The sequence below is a fragment of the Nycticebus coucang genome, chromosome 3 (genome assembly GCF_027406575.1).
Source record: "Nycticebus coucang isolate mNycCou1 chromosome 3, mNycCou1.pri, whole genome shotgun sequence".
Taxonomy (NCBI): domain Eukaryota; kingdom Metazoa; phylum Chordata; class Mammalia; order Primates; family Lorisidae; genus Nycticebus; species Nycticebus coucang.
The window spans coordinates 108,450,173-108,462,366 of NC_069782.1; the positions used below are offsets into that span (position 1 = coordinate 108,450,173).

At 39.5% G+C, this 12,194-nt stretch overlaps 1 protein-coding gene across 5 annotated transcripts in view; it reads left to right on the plus strand.

Annotated features, from left to right (window-relative positions):
• The window catches only part of FAM13C (family with sequence similarity 13 member C), a 347,807-nt gene that overhangs the window by 221,032 nt on the left and 114,581 nt on the right, over window positions 1–12,194 (plus strand). For 2 of the 5 annotated variants that reach the window (XM_053583872.1, XM_053583873.1), the window contains exons 1-2: window positions 5,874–6,038; window positions 12,027–12,083. In XM_053583872.1, the coding sequence (XP_053439847.1) occupies window positions 5,977–6,038; window positions 12,027–12,083 (119 nt within the window). In that variant the 5' untranslated portion in view covers window positions 5,874–5,976. Of the gene's footprint in view, window positions 1–5,676; window positions 6,039–12,026; window positions 12,084–12,194 lie in introns of those variants that run through there. The other 3 variants (XM_053583874.1, XM_053583875.1, XM_053583871.1) reach the window with 3 other exon arrangements.

Here is a 12,194-nt window from a genome sequence, read left to right on the forward strand (position 1 = left end):
TCTCAGAAAAACCTCAGTTATAATGAATCACTTAAACAGGAGCTAACATTTCATAGTAAATAGAAAAAAAAAGTGCAGTGGCTCATGCTTGTAATCTTAGCACTCTGGGAGGCCAAAGCAGGAGGATGGCCTGAGCTTAGGAGTTCGAGATCAGCCTGAGCAAAAGCGAGACCCTATCTCTAAAAATAGCTGGGGCATTGTGGTGGGCACCGTAGTCTTAATTACTGGGGAGGCTGATCACTTGAGTGATCAAAAGTTAGAGTTAGAGGTTGCTGTGAGCTGTGATACATGGTACTCTACCAAGGGCAAAATGTGAGACTCTAGTCTCAAAAAAAAGGGGATGAATGAGCCATTGTCTTGAAAAAATGAAACTAAATATTCACTTGTTGGTTTTATTCCACAGATACTTACTGGATACCTACCAAGGGATACCATAGTAAGACCCCAAAATCTTCATTCTCAAAATGTTTACATTATAGTAGAGGCAATTGTAAGACAAACAGACACATAAATATTGAATGTAAAGTAGTGACAGATTCTATGAAGAAAATCAAGCAGAATAGGAGGATTAATTTAGGGAGGGGGTCTTGGGGATGGTGTTCCCAGCAAAGCGACTAGAGAGGGCAAAACTCCTGGGGCAGGATCAGATTTATCCACTATAAGGACAGCAGGGAGGCCAGTTTAGCTGTTTCCAGGGCCAGAGCACAAAGGAACTGATAGGCCATGGTAAGCATGTAAAGTAAAGAAATTACAAAAATATTCTTATTTTATATTCTGGATATAATTAAAATGATTAGATAATTCCTAGAAATCATAAAGACTATACTTTCTCATTTGAGAGGTTATATATAATTTTTCTAAAAATATTTTAATAGCTAAAAATGATAACCTTTACTTCCCATTTGACACTCTGTATTCCAAAAGGTAACATTAAATTAAAGGTACAAAATTAATTAAGGGATTTATAAATTTTTCGAAGGCACTCTTAATCCTTTGATAGCTGCTTCATTCCCTTTGGAACTGACACGTCACCATCCTTGCCAATGTTTTATTCTTTATCTGCCAAAGCCTCACTCGTCCCCAGTTCTGAATGTGATATAAGCTGTTCTGCAACATCACTTCCACCGACTTCATGAAATCCTGACTCTTCTGCAAAAATTGAGATTTTACTTAGTAATTAATTTACATTGCATCTTAGTTTTATAATTGGATAAATCAGAGAGAGACTGCCAGACAAAGCTGGACTTGATGCAGCTTAGCGTACGAGCATTAATTGGGGAGGGATGTTTGAATGGAGATGAATTTGGTATCATGACTTTGCTTCCCTGGATACCTTGGAATCTTTAGGAGCTCAGATGTTAACTGCTCAGGTAATGAGAACTCTCTTTTTATGGTGTCATTTATCAGAGTTGGGGAAGAAAAGAAGTAAAGGAGGAAAAAAAAACAGGGAGAGTGTTTTTTCTTTTTCTTTTTGATGGAAAATTATCTTTTTGGGCAAAAGTCCAATCACAAGGAAGCCTGGTCATTCCCAAGGATACTGACAGGAAGCTACGAGTCACTGTGTCCAGGCCAGCAGAGCAGGCTTCTGTTGACTTCCTGGCATTGTAAAGACTCTGGCTTCTTGCCCCAGTGTCTTACAGAAAGTGATTTCTCAGAATTGTCTGTTCCTCCAGGGATGTGCAAGTATTTTAAATTGAAGAGTTGTAAAGAGATCACAAAGCCATTCTGCATGAAGCCTATCTATAGTTAATAAACTTTTAAATTTTACTGCTCTTTAAAAAATAAACAATAAACATCATAGGATGTGTCATCATAGGAAGTAGAAAGAAAATAATTATCTGTAAGCCTACTACCTAAGCTCAGCCGTGTTGTTCATCCTGTTCCAAACTTTGTTTATATATTCTTATAATAATAACAATGAAAAGCTAGAATCTAGTTACTTTTTTGTTTGTTTGTTTGTTTTGGTTTGTTTGCCAGGCATGTCATTTAGTCTTCCTATGAAGACAGTTCATTATTGTGTTCATAATACAGATGCAAAAACTGAGGCATTGACTTTGTTAGGCAGATAGCTAGAAACTGGGTTCTCTAGGGAAAAAGGGCAAGGGCAGGGCCTCCAAGTGCCTATGTCACCTTAATCCTGTCTTGAATGATTGCTCGCACCTGGGGAGGAGGGACCACTTTACCAATCTACCAATCAGAACTTAGCATACCAAGTGTAAAAGGATGAAGAGGACTCTAGCTCACAGGCCAAAGTCATAGGTACAAAAGAGTCTTGAAGGTGAACTAGAACAGCCTTAAGGCTAATTATCACATCAGTACTGAAATCTACCTTGTGGTCCCCCCACTCCCTACAATGGGCTTTCAGAGAGACTCATGGGAGGTTTGCATGTACAGTACAACTCTGGTTCCAAGGTGACCGCTGAACCACAAGGCAGGCCCAATCACTCAGTAGGCAGCATAAAATAGAACCCCCAGCCATAACCAACCCCTTTCTTGTGTCAAAGGAGGCCTGTTGGTTGTCTATGATAATATATCTTGCTCTGTAAGCCTATACCTTGCTCCTTACTCTGTAAACCTACGTTTTTCTTTCTCAATAAATTTTGTTTAATGCTTACCTTACTTGGGGGTGCCTGAATATTCTTTGGCCAAAGGCTTCCCAAGAACCAAGGAAGAGAGTTGCCTGGAATCTGACATCTTGACCTCCAGCAAATCTAGAAATTTCTTTCTTGACTACCACACTATTGTTTTATATTTTGCATATAGCCAAGTCAATACACTAGAATTTAAAATTTTCCAATTGTAATAGAGAAACTATTAGTGTTAAATCTGAAATTCAGATGTTGGTTTTAAGAACATTGATAGAAAAAGTAAAGCATTAAAACTTGTAGCATATAACCAAATTAATCATATTTAAATCTAATGTCTACATTTTCCCCCTTTACTTACATAAAATAAGGTTGTATACATAATATATATGGCATATATTATATATTCATACTTATATCATGTATATTTATACTAAAAACTTTATGATGACAGGGACTATGTCTGTCTTGCTCATAATAATGGGACAGTGATAAGTGTGTAGAATCATTTATTCATTTATTCAGTAAATAACTATACAGTTAATCCCCTTTGCATTTTTTTTCTAGACATACTCAGGAGCTCTTTTCTCAAAATTTCTAGTTACACATGATGTTAACTGATGATATATTTAACACAAAATTACTGTGATATTCAATGAGTTTGAGGAACACTGGTTAAAAGCAGATGAATGCTGCCTAATGTGTACTGAACAATATACCTCCTATCTAAAACTTATTTTTGACCATGTCACTTTTTAAAAAATTTCCTGGACTATCTGGAGACTAGAATTTCACTGCCACTTGGAAAATACTGGTCTAGAATTTACTTCTTCAGAAACTCCGATATTAATTTCTCCGCTTCTCTCTTTGTACCATCCTTAAATTGTGTTCATCAAGTTGAATGTCTCCAAAATAGTGGTATGTTGTATGATATTCATCAGTAATGTCCTATTCCAAGTTGAATAGTGCAAAACACTTTAAAAAAACACTGATAAAGACAATTTCTAAGCCTGATTTAAGATGAAAACAACTGTTATTAAGAATTAATTGGGAAGTAAAAATTAAAATGGTTGATTTTCTTTTACACTGTTAAATAACAGATTTCCCTCTGGAGATGTTTTTGGTGTTTAACCATAATCATCTGTATCAACCAATTGTTTACTTTGTATGTGAGTACTACCTAAAACTTAATTTTAGTCCTTACTATTCATGAGTTGCTGAGAATTATTTCCTTTCTTTGGACATTATTGAACACTGTATTTATTGAGTACATTTGTTATTTTCAAAGAGTCCACATTATTTCATACACTTATCTGAGTCCTATTTCAAAGTTAAAAGCTTATACTTTTCCATTCCAAATGAATCACTGGGAACATTTGTATGAGAAAAGTATGACCATTCTTAACTCTGGAAAATTTGGAATCAGTACTATAGTGAGTGAGTATAGGAGTTTTGATAACTTGTAAGTCTATGAATCCAAGAAGGTTGAATATAGTCTTACCTTTATCAGACTTAGTAAACCAAGAACAGATCTCAATCTGAGATGGTTAAATAATGAATACAGTGAATAAGCCGTGTCTGTCTCTTCTGAATCTAACTCATACCTCCAGATCGTAGGTGGCATAGGAGCATATATGTACTATATGGTCAAACATTCAAAGTATTAATATTTTTGAACTTATTTTAGTCTATAGATTCAAGTCTGAGACCATATTAGGTTTCTCATTTGGCTGATTTTAAAAAGATGGGAGAGAGAAAACTGAAATTTCAAAGAACATTAATGAAAGCTATTTTTTTCTATGAAAACTCAATTTTGATTTTTAAATTATAACTCAGTTTTGATTTTTCAAAGTTAAAAACATAACTCTCATACAAATACAGGCAGGCATCAGTGATCTATTCACTTATTAATAAGGAAAACCTTAAGATGGTGAAGCTAGTTCTAAGAACATTTTGAGGATAGTCGTTTAGAAAGGATGTCACTTTGGTTAGATGCAAAACCGGTTAACTTCCTACAGTGTTCCTTTGGACAGGTTGAACAAATGTGCAAGTTAACATGTAACTTCACTTTGGCTGGGATCTGATCAATAGTGAGTAGCAAAGTCAAACCCAACTACATTACTACATTTTCCTAGAGAATTAATTAGCTCTTGGGTGGACCTGTTAACCAGTGTGTCTCAGTGTGACACCAAAAGGTCTTCCTCCTTATTTCCAAGTTTTGGTATTTTTTCTAATTAGCCAAAAATAAAAAAAATTATGAGTGTTTTTGTTATAAGTTAACTCATTGGCTTATATAGTTTGGACTACAATCCCAGCTGCTTCTGGGAGTGGAAAGATTAAAAAGAGGGGATGGGGATCTTATTTCAAAATACAAATTAACATCTTTCATAGATGTCTGTTCATTCCATATCCAGGTCAATCAACATGGCAGGAGGCATGAACAATGGAAAGAAGGCAGGACCAGTATCCCCAGTGGGAGCTGACCGTCTTTCCTTGTCCCAAATGGGCTTCCTTTATTCAAAGGATAGCTTTCCTGGATTCGCCTCTTCAGCCCTTTGCTTAGGGGCTAAGGATCCCAGCTCTGGCGGGCTGCTCCGGGCTCGGCAAGGCCCTCCCCTTGCACAGTGTCCTCATCAGCTATCGCCTGGAGTAAATTCTCCACTCGCCCTGCGTGGGCTCATTCACAGCTCTGTAGTCCGGGGCTGGGCGCTTCCTCATTGGGACTGAAATAACAGATCGCAGACAGATCGGGTGTGATGCAGCCAGCCCTCCTTCGGTGGCTCTTCTTCCTAGGCAAAAAAAAAAAAAAAAAAAAAAATCGCACAATAAAAATAAAATACAAAGCACCAGTCACGTCCCCCTCCCCCTTCTCTTTCCCTCCTAGCTTTTTCTGAAGGGTGGATGAACCTCTCCGAGCCTTCCTCCCTGGGGGGATGGGCTCAGGAGGGTGAAGTCGGGGAAATTGGTAGGAGACGTCTGGGAGAAAGCAAGTCTCCCGGGTATTTCAGCACTTCGGCAGACATGGTGGGGGCCTGCTTCCTGCCGGCCCTGGGGGTGACTGGCACAGGCAGCCCGGGCTTAACTGCGGCTGGCAAGGTTGGGGCGGCGCGGTAACTCTCCAGCGGCTCGGTGCTGGATCCCGGTCCCGGCCCCGCCGCCGCGCCCCGCCCCGCCGTGCACCCGCAGCCTAGTGGGCTGCCGGGCTTTGTGGTTCGCCGGTGCGGCTGGGCCCCTGCTGGGGGTGTCGTTACGAGCATGTGCAGACAGCAGCCCAAGGTAGAGCGAGCGTGCCGGGCGAGCCCTGAGACTTGCTTTGCAATGCCATGTTTGTTTATGCGCTCTAACTCCCGGAGAGCAACCAGGGAGACGGCTCCCGGGCCGGACTTGGCTGATGTTTTCTTGTTTCTGTTTCAGCCTTCAGGATAATTCCTTCAGCAGCACCGCTGTAACAGAGTAAGTGATTGTCCCTGTTAAAATTAGACTGCATGCCTTTCTCTGGAAGCAACTATCGCGAAGGTATTCTCGCCGGCCCCAGCCGCTGTTCACATTAGATGCATTGTCTCCTATGATCTGGGGCTGTGAAGACCTCGGCCCAGACATGCTCTTGGTTGGGGGCCCCAAATCTTTACAGGTTGAAATTAGCATCTTGGCAGATGCGGGAGAGAGGTGAAAACTAGCTGATTGCTTGCGGGAGCTTGATGCACTGGGATGTGTTCTGGGAGCTCAGAATGTTAAAAAATCTATTTGACACATCAGAAAGGAAGCTTTGTTGTATTTTGCCAACATTGGCGTCAGTTTTCGTGGAGTGCACGCCATGTATATTTGCAGCAATAGGAAATGGATGTGAAATGACTTGAGTTGAATTCCAGCATGTGATAAACAGGCTAAACTTACCTTTGCCCTCTCTTGTCTACAGATTTTTAAGACACACAGAGTAAACTTTTCTTGCATGCCTTTGTCATTTTTAGCCTCTGGCTTGAAAGATCTCCCCTATAGGAGGAGTGAGTCACTTGTTCTTATAGTTAACGCTGTTGATTAGGGCAACTAACACCATTTAGGGTGTTAGGGCAGCAGACACAGTACTTTTTTTTTATTAGATATTTACAATTCATAGTTTTAATTCATCTCTTAATATTTTTTAATATGTGTTATACATATACATTAAAATTAATAGGTAATATATTTTTCTAATACTATATGTAATTTACATATAATATACTTCCTCTAGTGTATTTTGTCTAGGCTAATTCATGTTTACTCCTGGGACCTTTTGTAGAAGTCACTCTAAACAGCTTTTCAGGAAAAAGGCCTGTATAAAGTTGTAGACTCAACTATGTCTCAAAAATATGTTTCAAGTTTGATATAGAAAACCCCATTAACTTGGGAGCTATTTGCTAGAGTTTCCTAAAAAGCAAATAAATGTAGAAGTAGGTATCTCGTGAGTTTCACAGGGACATGGGAAGGGAGGGGTAAGATTCCAAAGTACTTCCCAGGCCCTCTTGTTTCCCATATTCTTTTGTTTCTCTGTTTGGATATTCTGTTATCTTAGTGTCCACTTCAAAGCCACTTAAAAAAAAAAAACAAACAAACAGGATTGACTTTAGACAATGCAATACAAAATACTCATTTGGACCTGCATCTTGTTTATCAGATTGCTTGGTAAGCTGTGCTGCAAAATTGCCTTTCTACAAGTGTCAGAAAAAGGGAGAGAGGTGTGCCAAAAGGGGCATCTGCGGGCCAGAGATAAGGCCCGACTTCCTGGTCCAGGTGCACAGGTACTGCTCTCCTCTCGTCCTGTGCTTCCAAGCACCAAGTGTTTTCTGGCCCTGATTCTCCAGAGTTAGTCACAGAATAGAAGGTTCAAAATGGAGGCACTTCGTTCCAGATTTCACATGGACATTTTTTTCCTAAAAGGTTTTATGGCTAAATGCTGGGGAGAGTCTGGTGCCTTGTTTTTGGACACTCCCCAAGGAGTTCTGATTGCATAAGATCATGTTGTTACTTTCAAAGACATGACAGTGATTTATTTTAAAAGGCAGTGAGCGATAATTGGGATGCCATCTGGCTAATATAAAAATCTAAGGAGCATACTGAAAATACACCAAAAGCTTAATAGGTGTAATATAGCATGGACTGGAATCATTTAAAACCAGTTGTTGTCCAATATAACATTTCCCCCTCCCTTCAGTAGTATGAACCATGTTCCTTGGTTCTCTGGACGTGACCCCATACAGAAAGACCAGGGTGCACGATCCTGAGACACAGACATAGCAGGTACCCCTAAATGTTTGGGAGTGCTTTTGGCCTACAATGAAGAAGGACTTTCTTCTCTTATGTGTTTTGGATATAAGAAAAGTTCCTTTTTCTTAGTGCTTGAAATTCCACCTAGAGATGATTTTTTTCGGATAAAAACTTTTGATAGTGAGCCTTGTTACAATAGAAATTAAAAAGTTTGTGCCCCAGGAGGTAGATTCAAGTTGTCATTAGTATTTTAATGTGAATTATTTTATCTATACTGTTTTCTAAGTTGCCAAAGTTCTTCTTGGCCAGCTGGGGATCTCATAAGGGTCAAAGGGAAAAGAAATCGGGAGACATACGAGGATAGATTTTATTCTCTTCTTGGTTTTTCTCAGGCTTAGCACTATCTGTGAAGCTCTCAACCAATTAAATTTCTTTTTCTATCTCAATTTTTTCAAAATCAGAATGGACTTGGCCTTTTCCTCTATATCTGTGGTGCCTTTTAATCTATTATTTTTCCATGGTCATTACCTATATTGCCCAGGTTAACTTGCTATTTGTAATGAACCCTGGCCTGCAATAATTCTGATTGATTATCATTTTAAGCGGTGGTTCTCAAAAGATCATCGGTATCACCTGGGGAAGGGGATTGGCGCTTGTGAAAAATACAGTCTCCCTGGATTTATCTCCAAGTGGGAAATGTGAAAAGGTGATTGTGTTGAAGTTAGTCCACTGATGATCTGAGATTTGGAAACTTTTAGGTCGCTGTTAAAAGTTTGAGAAGCATAGTAGTGATGTGGGTGGGCAATTTGGTTTAAAAATCAACATTCCTGGGCTGCCCTCAGGAGAGTTGATGTAGAGGGTGTGGGGTCAGGGTGGGCCTGGGCTCTGCTATTTTCATCAGGTAATCCAAGTAGTGCTAGTGCAAGTAGTTCTGGGCCATACTTTGAGAGCTCCCACTGGAGGCTCTACCTCTGCAGTTTTGCCTTTAGGGAACTTGGTATTACAGGGTGAATGGAAATAACCTTTTAGCAACTACATGTTATCTAACAGCCAGTTTGAGCCCTCTCTTCTTATTTAGTTGGAAAAGAGAACTTCTCATGGGCACTTCTTTCACTGTCATGATTCTAAGGATATAGATGGAGGGGGTTATTTAGTTCATGCCCTTCTGTGGTGGAGCAGAAACAATCCAGACTTGACTGCTTTAGGCCTTGAACCCTAGCACCTAAGAAAAATGAAGGTAACGCCTGCCTCCCAGCATTGTCATCGTCGGGCTCACATGAGGTGATGTGAAAGAGCAGGTGAACTATGAAGTACTGTACCAGCTTTTCTGGTTGGTGATCAAGGGAGTAAAAGTCCAAACAGAAAAAAAAAAAAAAAAACCCAAAAACAACCCTGAGCATTTCACAAAGAATGCTTTGATTATCAGGCTAAGCCATTCACACATTGTCTTAGCCACCACAAATGAAGGACTCTTGGATGTAGAATCTGGTTGATGAAAACCAATACAAAGAAACTCATTTGACAGAGGTGTCATTCACATTATTTTTATGCTATAAACAACCATGAGAAAAACATTCTATATTGTAATCCATAACACATACATATATGTAATTTAAATAAGTTCCATGGACCAACAATTAATTTTACTATGCTGACATCATTGTCTGCTCTGTTTCTAATAATGCTAACAACAACAACAACAAAAATTGCTAGTAGCCTCTGTCTAACTTTAAGACCCACTAACTAATAGGTCATATAAACAGTGAAAAACATTGCACTAGAAGATGCCCGGGTTTGGATATCTAAAAGGGAAATCATTAAAGAGATCAGTCTTTAAATTCCTATATAAGGCTAACATGCCGAAAGAGAATGCTATGCCTCAGATCAATTGGCCATTTGGTCTGAGCTGATTTTCTTCCAGGAGTACTAATTTCTGGATATAGATTCCCGCTGTGGAATCTGGTTTTATGTTTGGGCCAGTATTGTACATGTGCAGGGGGCTCGTGGACAAGGACAGAGAGGAGCAGCTATTTGAAGAAAAGTTGATGGGTCTTTATCAAAGTAGTAAAAACTCAACTGAACTTCAAGACCTTGTTTACATGTGCCACATAAGCTGGTAGGTAGATCTACTTCAATTGCTGTACCTGTGAGCTTGGAATTGTGTTTTCTTGAGTGGCAACCAGAGTTGTCAGTAGGCATTACAATTGGATCAACCGATTAGGTCCAGCCTCATAGTTCAGAAAGCATCTCGGACTTAGTGTGTTCTGGTGCCAACTTTCCATTTTTAACTGAGTATCCTTTGAGGAGAAAGATTAGTAAATCAAATGAGGGGGAAAAGTTAAGTTCTTGCCAAATTCCCAAACAATAGGCATTGTTGAGCTCTGGCTCTTTGGAAGCAACAATTCTAGATTTCTGTTGTTCATTGATTTTTCTACTTTGTTATTGGAAAACATTTCTATTTACATTACAAAGCCCAGATGATCTATTAGGTGAATGTGGCTAATGGAGGAGAAGGCAATACTTGTGAATTTAATTGTTTTTTTTTTTTTTTTATGAGATGGACAGAATAGGTTACTGGCAAGAAAGCAAGGAAATTTTTTTCACTCTGTTTAAAGAAACATTTTGTTAAGTCAACCAATGCTTTTTTAATTGCCAAGGGGAACAATGTATTTCAGCGAATAGAGAGGGTCGGAATCTGTCTTTTGTTTAATTCACTACAAAACCAAAATTTAAAAAGAGATTGTGAGGAAAGAGGGCTGGAGCTTTCTTCAGTTTGTCCCATAGGTTAATTATATACCATTGCCAGTGAAGAATATTCAAAACTTTAAAATTATTTTGTATAGTATGAACACCGTATTACGTCTATGTTTAAGCATGCAGGTATTTATTGCTTTTTCTTTTTGTCTACTCATTACATTTTGAACATCTCAGAGCAGGATCCAGAGCTTTTTCAAATTTTTTGTCCATAAGAAGCAGTGCTACTCAAAGTGTGTCTCCAAAGTGTAACTTGTCTGAGACAAGGGAAAAAAAAACAGAAATAGTGAGCATTTAACAACTTTAATAGGAATTGGACAATGCTCTGATATTTTTACCACAATATTTGTCCACATTCTATTGGAAATGAAAAATAAACTGGGTTGATCCAGGAACCCCAAGGAGTTTGAGAATCCCAGTTTCAACACCTAATACACTATGCAGTAAACACTCAATAAGTGCTTATTAAATTATTTCAGGAGCCAGACCTGCTGAGGGAATGGAGTGAATATTTCAATTTGAATGTTTTGTTAGTCTCTATGCTGGGGTATTCTGGTTCTATGGCAGTGTACCTAGAAAAAGAAATTGTAGTTATTTCTACTCATGGAATTAGGCCCCAATCAAAAGATCTCAGAGGGGAAAAGGAATACATAGCAGTGTGAGATAAGATATAGTTGGCAATCACAATCTAAGAATGAAGAGTAAACATTATGCATTAAGATTAAAGTGGGAACAAGGCACGAGGGTGAACTTGGCTGGGAAGGCTCATGGAGCTGGTGGGACCTGACTTGGGCAGTGAAGGATGAGTAGGAGTTGAAGAGAGGAAAAGCATTCCTGGATGGGGTGGGGCAGGGTGGGAATAGCTGAGAATAGGAACAAAGGCTCCCTCCTACCTTAGAGTGAGAGAATGGTCCTACCCACATCTTCCTAAGCAGTGTAGAGCCCTGCAGAGTTTTTTCAATAAAGAAAAGCCAAATATTTTTCATAAGGTTGATCAAGAAGTTTTATGAAAACGTATCCCAAGAAAATATAAGGCCAATGTAGAAAGCAAATGGGAGCTGCTATGCTTTGGTACTGCCTGAATGGAGAAAATACAAGGAGGCCTGTAGTGGAATTGCCAGCAATTCACCCATCTTGGGGCATGACGTCCTGTCCCCTCAAGTCCTGTGAGCACTTAGGGCCTTGCTAAGACCTTGTTAGCTTACTGATGCAGAGCAGCCAGTGGAGACGACAGACAGCCCCACCAGGCTCTGAGCTTTCAGTCTCACATGGTGTAGCAACATTGGTTCATTACTTGGAAGACATGCTGGGCCTCAGAGCTTGTGTGGGAAAGAGTAGTGAGGGTTGTTACTCTTTTTAGTTTACCATGCTAATCTCGAGGCAATTCTAGGTTATTGCTGCTACTACTGCAGCAGATATGATATGATTTTTGTTCCCTCTCTCTAGGTGTGACGAAGACGCAGTCTCCCTACATGAAGACCAGATTGATTGCTCCAGTCTCAGGTTCGAGCCACCATTGTTTGGTTCATATTTGTGAGAGACAGAAGCCATCTGGGTCTGGTGGCTGTCCTTTGACTTCTAGTCTCTTCTTTGAATTGTAATTATTTGTTCTCT